This window comes from Mytilus galloprovincialis, chromosome 3 (assembly GCF_965363235.1).
Source record: "Mytilus galloprovincialis chromosome 3, xbMytGall1.hap1.1, whole genome shotgun sequence".
NCBI classification, from domain to species: domain Eukaryota; kingdom Metazoa; phylum Mollusca; class Bivalvia; order Mytilida; family Mytilidae; genus Mytilus; species Mytilus galloprovincialis.
The window spans coordinates 20,164,256-20,174,983 of record NC_134840.1 but is presented as its reverse complement, the minus strand read 5'-3'; the positions used below and the strand labels follow the sequence as shown (position 1 = coordinate 20,174,983).

Below are 10,728 nucleotides of genomic sequence, written 5' to 3'. Positions count from 1 at the left end.
GACTGAAAACACACCATAAATCAACTAAAACACATCCCAGAGATTTAGCCTATGTTTTAACGCCATGAACAGTCAATGTGGACGTGACTTGTACAATGACGAATAAGAATAAAAGTAGTCATCAGACAGACAAGAAGTTCAGTGGGAGGTCCGGCAAGCCAACAAGAAATATATGGAAGAGGTCAGTTCAGACTATAGAGATAATGCAAAGAAGTTCTGGTCTTATATCAAAAGCAAAGGTCAAGAATGGACAGGAGTGGCACCGTTAAAAAACAAAATGGGATTTCTGCAAAGTGACAACAAGAGCAAAGCTGACATTTTAAACGACCAATTCCAGTCAGTATTTACCAAAGAAAACCTAAATAACTTTCCAGATAAAGGAAAAAGTCCATACTACACCATGAAGGACATAAAAATTAGTACCAACGGAGTCCACAAATTGTTAAAAAACCTGAAACCGCATAAAGCTACTGGTCCCGACTCAATACCAGCCTTTATACTGAAAGCAGCAGCAGAACAACTTGCTCCGATACTCACAGACCTATACCAAACATCATTGAACACTGGTGAAGTCCCGCAAGATTGGAGAGATGCCAATGTAGTTCCACTTTTTAAAAAAGACGAAAGGCACCTAGCATCTAACTACAGACCAGTATCTCTAACTTCCATCACGTGTAAGGTCTTAGAACATATTGTACATAGCAACATCATGGACCACTTTGACAAAAATAAAATACTAACTGATGCACAACACGGATTCCGCAAAAGAAGATCATGCGAATCCCAACTAATCGTAACCATCAACGACATTGCATCAAAATTAAAAAGCAGCGGCCAAGTAGACATCATCCTGCTAGACTTTGCAAAAGCATTTGACAAGGTACCACATCACCGCCTCCTACACAAGCTGGAATACTATGGCGTCAACCCCAAAACCAATAAATGGATTCGCTCCTTCTTACATAACAGAAAGCAGAGCGTGATATTAGAGGGTGCTGTCTCCTCACAAGTACCAGTACTCTCTGGTGTACCCCAAGGCACAGTCCTTGGTCCATTACTGTTCCTGGCCTACATAAACGACATGCCAGAAACAGCATCTACATCAGAGACCAAATTGTTCGCGGATGACAGCCTACTCTTTCGTACCATCACCAACCAAGCTGACAGTGAACTACTTCAAAAGGACTTAACAGCATTGGAAGACTGGGAAAACAAATGGCAGATGAGTTTCAATGCCAAAAAATGCCTTGTCATCAGAATATCCCCAAAAAATAGACCAGTGATACAAACATCGTACCAGCTACATGGTCATACTCTAGACACAGAGGAAGCAAGTAAATATCTTGGAGTAACCATCAGTAACAACCTAACATGGGATAAACACATAGACAATACAGTAGGCAAAGGAAACAGAACGTTGGGATTTATACGTAGAAACCTCAAAGGCTGTACAAAACCTGTAAAGGCAGCTGCGTATGTATCCATGGTAAGACCTGCAGTGGAATACGCAAGCACAATATGGGACCCAACCGCCCAAAATAAAATCAAGGCAATTGAACAGGTCCAGAAAAGAGCTGCACGATTTGTAAATAACAACTACACAGACCGAACACCTGGCTGTGTCATAAATATGGTTAAAAATCTTAAATGGGAAAGTCTCGAAGAACGGAGGAAAACAAATAGATTATGCATGCTATTTAAGATCCAGCATGATCTTATAGATATATAGACCGTCACCAATATCTGACACCGAATGATAACCGGACCAGAGGTAAAAACCGCTTCTTCCAAGAAAGAACAAGTGCAGACACCTACGGCCAATCTTTCTTCCCGAGGACAATCAGGGACTGGAACAACCTACCAACAACAGTTACAGCGACCAACACCGTTGAGGGATTCAGAGCTGCCCTGAAGGCATGCTCTGAAAGGAAGTAGGAAAACCCAGTTGTACATAATTTTAATTGTATATTTTTGCGAACGTTTTAAATTATTTGTAAATAGCCAAGAGAAGGCTTTCTGTGTTGCCCGACACTGCGTAAAGTTTTCGCGCGGAACCATGAACATTCAATATTGAATCCGGTTCCTTACCTGGAAGAAGAAGAAGAAGAAGAAGAAGAAGAAGAAGAAGAAGAAGAAGAAGAAGAAGAAGAAGAAATTTATTCATTTAAAGGAACATTTCTATAGCTTTAGCCTTAAATTGTTTACAGTCAATATAACAGTATTATAGTAGTCTCAGGTTTTATTAAGTTGTTTTTAGATTGTTCAAAGTGTAATATTATACTTGTTGCACATACAAACAAATTCAGCGGGTTTAATTAAACGCTTTTTTATATTTTTTTTTTGGAATTGACTGTAAAGAAAAGCTATAGAAATGTTCCTTTATATGAATACTGTTCATTTTGTATTTTGAGACCACCCCTTCAATTTTTTTAGATAGTTTCGTATCATTATTTTGCTCACAATTGTCTATGATTCGTTGCTAATTTAATAAGATTATTTTAAACAAATTTGGTTAATTTAAAATTTTCCTTTTTCTTTCTTTTCATTCGAAAATACAAAATAACTTTACATTTCATGCGCATTGCCCGTAGCGCGGCAAAACAATTCTCTTGCAAATGGTCAATATCTGGCACTTTTTGTGCTATGGATAGGAGGGGCACAAATGAAACTGAGACATTATTGTTACAGAAACTTTGTTGTAAAATAACAGGCCTTCCTGAGGGTAAATAAACATGTTCAGTGTTATCTTCAAAAGGTCTGGCATCAAACATCCTCAGACATGCACCAAATATTTTGTTATTGCATGAATGTGTGTCCACATTTTTGTCGTTATTGAAACTGTATTGATGTAAATATAATATAAGGCAGGTGTTTAATATTTGTGAAAGAGTATTAGTATTTGATCGTGATTTTTGCAACATTAAAAATACATTCAAATGTATGTTGATCCCTCAATTAATAATGAATTTATCTGAACACCCCTCTTTATAGATCTATAGTCGCCGTCAGCTGAAATTTGTAGCGGTTATCAGTAAAAATAATCTAAACTATCAATCGCGTTCACTCGAGATATAGTTTTTCACATTCCATTCATAAATCGCAAAAAGAAAAACCACTACTGACCTACCTTTTAAGTGATCGCACTGTAATAATCCTGACCTTCACTTTTCATAGACGATTTTGAATGGTGGAATCCGCCATTGTTTTTACCGGAAGTGTTTCCGTGGAGTTCAAATTTCATAAAATTTGCATAAAGCGCGGGAAACCTTATCACATCAATGAAAGAAACATTTCAAGAAACTGCGTACAGTGACGAATGTCATATGTAAACAAATGATCCTCATAGAAACGAAGATGGCGGAATTACAATGGAAAATATTCTGGAAAATGTGAAGGTCAGGATTATTACAGTGCGATCACTTAAAAGGTAGGACAGTAGTGGTTTTTCTTTTTGCGATTCATGAATGGAATGTGAAAAACTATATCTCGAGTGAACGCGATTGATAGTTTAGATTATTTTTAGGGACTGTGCAATATTTATCTGAGGGTGGGGCCGGTGTACAGCAAATATTAAAAAAAAAAAAACTGTATGCCCCGCCAATATTTATTATAAAAAAAGTTCTTGCCCCGCTTCAATTAATGAAAAAAAAAGTCCTTGCCCCGCTGGAAAAAAAAATGAAACACATATATGGAAACATGATATATTTTAACTAAAATGCACAACATTCAATAATACATGTATATCAGAGTTGATATTTCAACTCAAATGCATTTAATTCAATATTATAAAGATTTTATTTTTGAAGGAAGTCAACTTAGGAGAGCTGTGATTGAATGTAAGGGTACAATATATTTTTTTGTATTTATCTATGAATAATTGCAGTGTGTATATTTACAAAATAAATTTGATAACCTATTGAAATATTTTCTAGACAATTATTTGAAAAGACTTCCAAAATTTCATAAATTTGGTGTAAAATGATAGTGGGCATCAGACTTCAGTTATTTTATACTATTTTGAAGCTTTTTATAAGTACATTTGATTTTTATCACAAAGAATAAAAATTATTCACTGAGAACAATACTGTGTTGAGAAAAGTGCTGATTCATCATAATAAGTCAAATTGATGGGTACTGATATAAAACTTTATTCTGGGAGTTCAATATTAACTATATTGTATAAAATGCACCAAACTATAGTTCTTTTGTATTTCTTTTCACCTTTCGCAATAAATAGTTCAATTGGAAACACCAGAATTCAAGACGCGACAAATGTTTTTAACTGAGATATATATTTGCCTTCTTTGCTGTGTAATTCCCTAATGTATCACTTGGGTATTTCTCTAGCTATTAAAATTGGAAATGTTCTGGTTAAGTTTGTACTGTTTATGTAGTAAGGCAATATTTAATCATACTAGAAGCATTTTCAGCGTTAAAATTGTCCATCTAAGAAAAAAAGAGGCCCACTTGAGGCCAAATTTAGATAGAATTTATATTCTCCTGTGTAAAGAATTTGTTCACATTCTTGGCAATTCATGCAGAAAATATTTCAATAGTGCTTGATTTTGTAGTTTATATCTTTAATTATATCAGGCATACATAATTTTTCATTTTCTACTGTTTGCAAGGACTTTTGTTGGAAATTAATACTCCCAAGGGACATAATTCAGCTTTTTCATAGATTAAGTTGTAATTCTTTTAATGTTTAAGAATTTAATTTTGTCATGTTAAAGATTTATTTAAAATACAATTGAAGTTGTTTTATGTTTAAGCATTTATTACCATATGTTGTGTCATATGTTTAATTTTCAAAACATTGTTCATAGTTTTCCAGAATTTTGATCAGAATTTCATTTTTTTTTTATAAATGATTATTAAAAGCATAAACACACAAAAATATATTGAAGCACTGTATTAGGTTATTTTGTTTTAGATTCAATTGTTCTTTTTCTATCAAGTTACTTTTTTCCACAGAAATCACAAATAGTTTTAATCTGTTATACTCTGATTTAATTTTTTTATGCACACACGAAGGGTTTTTAAAAAAGTGTGCGCCCCGCCAAAGGTTTGTTACAAAAAACTTTGCGCCCCGATCATTAATTGCATGAAAAAAGTATGTGCCCCGTCCATGTTTGCACCGGTCCCACCCTCAGATAAATATTGCACAGTCCCTTACCGATAACCGCTACGAATTTCAGCTGACGGCGACTATACAGACTACAGTTCTTAGGTCCTTGTGATAATCATACCCCATGCAACGAAGTTGTGAAGGGTATAATGTTTTTGACCAGTCTGTCTGTCAGTCACTGACTCGGTCTGTCAGTCCTGTTTCTTGTCATTGCAACTCCTCTAAAACCACACATCAGAAATTCAGAATTTCTTGAAACCTTTTTAGATAATACATGTCATACATTTGTAAGTGTAAAGCAAAACATTGTCCTATGAAATATTGTACAAGACAAAGACAATATTTCATAACTATGTATCATGAAATATTGTCCTTGTCTATGGAAAAATGTCCAGAGAAGGACAAATTTGCATAGTGAAATTGTGTCTGTACATATATAGACAATATTATATTTCACAGATGAATACTATGGAATTTTATCTTGTGAAAGGGAGGTTGTATTTTGTGTGAATTAATACAATATTTCATAGATAAATACTACGAAATTGTGTCCTGTTAAAGGGAGGTTATATTTTGGTTATATTTTATGAGTATTGAGACAATATTTCATAGACAGATTGTCATTAAATTTTGTCTCATGAAGGGGAGGTTATCAACATATATTCATGTTAGAGAAGGTAAATAGGATTTTTTTCTGCGACACATACCTGTGTTTATATTTACAAAATAAGCAATTGTCAGTACATAACTTATATTTGTACAGTTTAATGTAATAAAATGAAACCTTTGTTAGACAATACTTTAATCTATAATTAACCATTTGTAATGTACATGTATCTATGCAAATTTGAAACTCACTATTAACAATAATATAAATTCTCTACTATACAAAACTATTTCGGTTATAAATCTAAAAATGTGCATGCTGCATGCTCAATTAATATGTACTATTTCTAATTGTGAAATAATTTGATTAAAAAATATTTTCAAAGCCAGTATTTCATAGTGAAGTATTGTCATGAACAGAATTTCATAGTGAAATATTGTCCAGAAGGAGGTGACAAAATTTCATGGACAAGGACACTATTTCATAATGAAATATTGTGTCCAAGACAATATTTCATTATGAAATACTGTCAGTGGACAATATTTTATATGAAAATTTGTCCGACAGACAATATATCATGGAGGACAATATTTTATGTTACACAAGGACATACTAAGTAGATGTGCATATTGACAGAAAATTATGATTCAATTTTTTTCTACAAGTTACACCCCTTTGAACTTATTTGCTTCAATATACTACTGCACCAGTTTGTCATCGCAACTCTTCTGAAACCACTCAACAGAATTTCATGAAATCTTTTTAGATAATAAGGACATACTATATAGATGTGCATATCGACAGGAAATTACGATTAATTGTTTTCTAGAAGTTATGCCCCTTTGAATTTATTTGCTTCAATATACTACTGCAACAGTTTGTCATCGCAACTCCTCTGAAACCATGCAACAGAATTTCATGAAACTTTGTAGATAATAAGGACATACTATGTAGACGGTAGGTCTTTTCACCACTGAACACCCCAGGATTTTTTTCTCTTTATCTTGTATCATTATAAATGTGACCTATATATTATTTTTAAGTTATTAATTCAACAAATATTAAAAATAAGAGTACAAATATCTACATCGAACAGAAAAAGAGAGTCTATATTATAACAACTCAACTCTGCAAACCACCACTGGACACCTCAAATATATGTTTTTCTTCTCCTATAATATATTTGTACCAATAATAAGAAAAAAGAGACAAATATATCAAAATCTTACTGATGAATAGATATCCATTACTGATTATGAATTTATTTGAATTTTATTTGAAATATAAAAAAAAAAATCGATGAACATTCACACTGATGTAATCCGGAAAAAATAGTGATGAATCTGGAGACATTTGTCTTTATATTTATTAAATTGATTATCGACTTTAACACAAAAAAGATGCACATTTTAATCTAAAAATTGATTGAATCATACATAATTTAATTTATTTTATCGTTTTATTGTATAATATCACTGTTTTTCTTAGTGGTTTTTATGGTGTGCAGTGGTGAAAAGACCCACCCCTATGCAGGAGTTCATATCGACAGGAAATTATAATTTCATTTTTTTCTAGGAGTTGCACCCCTGTGAACTTATTTGCTTCATTATACTACTTATACAGTTTGTCATCTCAACTCCTCTGACTGCATAACAGAATTTCATGAAACCTTTATAGATAATAAGAACATACTATGTAGATGTGCATATCTACCACGTCTAGAGGAAATTATGATTCTATGTTTTTTTTCTAACAGTTATTTTATTTCTCAAGTGACAATGTGGGGACATGGGGTACATGTATGTGAGCGCGCTCATTAAGGTTCTTGAAATTTTTATTATTTGCTGACTATAGCCATTTATTTTTCGAACTTCAAAACGCCAGGTTTAGGTCGCACTTATTTCTTAAAAATTAATTGTTTATCGTCTGCTGATAGCTTGTCAATGTCAAGATATCTCTTATAGGAAAACATGTGTTGGTTTGTTTATGTTGTCTTTTATTCTATCTTCGTGACTTTTGGAATAAAAAACTTTTTTTTTTATTCAAACAGAAATAAATTTCTTTCCTGCAGATTTAACAGGTTGAGAACAAACCCTCACCCATCGACAAGCAATGCATGGACAATAAACAGTAATTTTTGGGATGTAAAAAAAAATGGTATTTAAAGTATACTTAAAAGTAAAAATGAATTAATTTTTATCTTTGATAGACAATTAAACCAAGTCGGCTTATATTTAACAAGAAGTCAGGGGTCAAACAATCACCATTTGCAAACAGTTGACATTATTGTACTTGCATGTACATTCTTGACTTTTCTTTTGAGAAATATTCTGAACTGATTGATTATTAACTTGCACATATAGTATGGATTACAATGTATAGGAATATTCATTTTTATTATGTTATCAAGCATTTGAAATGAATAAAGGCTTGTTTATTTTTTTTTGCTTACTGTACAGTTTGTGTATACACATGTACATAGTTAAATATGGAACTTCTGTATTATTCAGTCTACTTCTTGCTTTAGAATACGTAGGTAATGATGTATTTGTCTATTTTTGTAGATGTTATTTTACCAGTTCTTCAGCATGCATTAAGGATAGTTGGAAGGTAAGATACATGCAATCCAACCAGTTCTGATAGTTCATTCATTTAATGTATTTAGATACCCAATATTTTATTTTAATCTCAACTTCACTCATGTGTGTACCTAATGAAGGTTAATACAAACATGTGTTGTGTGCGCAGATCTGTCAGAGTACAATATTTATTTAATTAATAAACTGGGAAAATATCACATTTGGTAGTTTTGTATTATGATTCACAACCACTCTAGAAAAAGAAATTTGGTTATCACAATAATACACTACCAACATGACCAACAAGTTATGATATAAATGTTTATTAGTTCATACTTTTAGCTCACCTGGCTTTTCTAATCACTTGGTGTATGTCATCATTGTTAACTATTACATACATCTCTGAAAGTGCACTTCCAAAATTTAACCAAACTTGCCCACAAACATCATTAGTTCATGGTTGACAGGGCTATAAAAAAGGAAAGTAGGGATAAAATGTAAGTTTGGTCATTTATCTTGATAGCCACTGAAATGAGAAAATCAGTTGGGGACAAAAATTTAAAGATGCAGTTAATATATTCTCTATTTACTTCAAAACTGTCGGATGGCTTTCAATAGGAGTTATGGCCCTTTAATGACTAATTCTACCATTTATTTTTCCTGTTTACCTAATAAGATCTACAAAACTATTTATAGAAAGAAACTTTCTTTACCAATATTGATTAACAAGATAAGACCTACAAATAAATCCTTGTGGTTGAAATTGTCAGAAGACTCTAAACTTGCCCTGTAATGATGATTTTTACAAATATTTTATGGCTTTGACTACTATCTTGAAAACCATGAAAGATGGTATAAGACAAGTTCTTTAAATAAGTAAAATTTTGAAATTGTTGGTTACTCTTTATAGGAGTGATTCACTGATTTTCTTAATTGATAATTTTTGTAACATTTTTTGAGTTTTGGACAGAAACTAAAGAATATAGAGAACTGTAAAGAAAAAAACTACAAGCAATACAAGATTTTTGTCATGACTTCGATTTAGTCCACAATGTTGGAGAAGTTCCATTGTTGAAGATGCTCATAGACCTAAGTGAGCAACACAAGCTCTTCAGAGCCTGAGGTTATTTTATAGATATCAAAGAATACATGAGTATTGTATTGAATTTATTTAATATCATTATTTGCAATTAATAAAGTTTATTTGTTTTAACTTATAATTTCAGTAAAGTTGATCCATTAGTTGAAAATGATGAAATACAGGTTGCAGAAAGAATTAAAAGGAGATGTAAGTATAACTTGTAATTGTATTAGCATTATTGGAATGGCAAATTTACGTTTCTTTCAAATATCAATAAAATCTTTAACAGTAGAGATTGTTCAGTTTATAATCTGTATCGGGTTTATTATATATTTTAGTGGTCAGAAGAGGAAGGGAAAGTGATGCTGCTGTATTCTCAGATCTTCATAGAAAACTTCAGTCACAGGTAAAAAGGAATAACTTGTTCAAAGTAAATTGTTACGAAAAATTGGTTATGTTAGCAATCCGGCCATAATTTTGCCAACAAAATGACTAATTTAGTTCTGAAGGATTTTTGAAAATCACTAAAACTTGCTTGCCAACTGATTTCACAGCAAAGTGTGTCTCTATCAAGATCGGTATAAGGGAGACAACTTGTGAATTTCAAGTAAAGGTAACCAAAAATGGTAAGTGACAAGAAAAATCATGATTTTTAAAGTGATCTAGGACTAAAACTGTCAAAGATTAAACCAAATAAATACAACAGTGTCTTTATGTCTTCTTTGATTTAAACAGGGAACCGAGCAAATGTTCAATTTATGATTTAATAATGAGTTGTGTCTGAGGATATTGAGTAATCACTGATCTCAGTCAGCTGATTTGTTTTTTATTTACATTTATTATGACCAGCTGTACTACTAGATTAGTTAAGGAGTGAGAATTGATTCTGGATTCTTGATTTTCTTTTAATTATAATTGTAATAAATCCTCATCTTTCCTCTTATTTCCTTAAGAAATTGTGAATAAGTTCTCACCTTTTAAGAAACCTTGATAATCAAATTTTAAATTGATATATTCAACTTCTATTTCAGGGAGTGTTAAGAAATAGATGGTCTATCCTACATTTATTACTGTCATTAGCTGACAGTGCACCTAAATCAGACAATGCAACCAGCAGGGTAAGTTTAACTATGAAACATGTTCTATTTTTATAGATTGATACAGATAATACAGAAATGATAGTATCATACTGTAATGATGGTCTCAACTGAGACCATGGTAGCTGTAGCACAATGTTGGTATTACATTTCCAGTACTTCATATAAAAGTTGTGTTTGTTTTACATTAATACCTCCTTATCTATGGTAGGTTTAACTCAACTTTTGGTTTTTCT

General features: G+C 32.2%; 1 protein-coding gene across 1 annotated transcript in view; it reads left to right on the top strand.

Annotated features, from left to right (window-relative positions):
* Positions 1-2,581: 2,581 nt before the first annotated feature.
* Positions 2,582-10,728, top strand: part of LOC143067374 (gamma-tubulin complex component 3 homolog) — a 57,379-nt gene continuing 49,232 nt past the window's right edge. Inside the window, exons 1-5 of the mRNA XM_076240586.1 lie at positions 2,582-2,722; positions 8,300-8,345; positions 9,541-9,602; positions 9,734-9,801; positions 10,427-10,513. Of these exons, the coding sequence (XP_076096701.1) occupies positions 2,644-2,722; positions 8,300-8,345; positions 9,541-9,602; positions 9,734-9,801; positions 10,427-10,513 (342 nt within the window). The 5' untranslated portion in view covers positions 2,582-2,643. The remainder of the gene's footprint in view (positions 2,723-8,299; positions 8,346-9,540; positions 9,603-9,733; positions 9,802-10,426; positions 10,514-10,728) is intronic.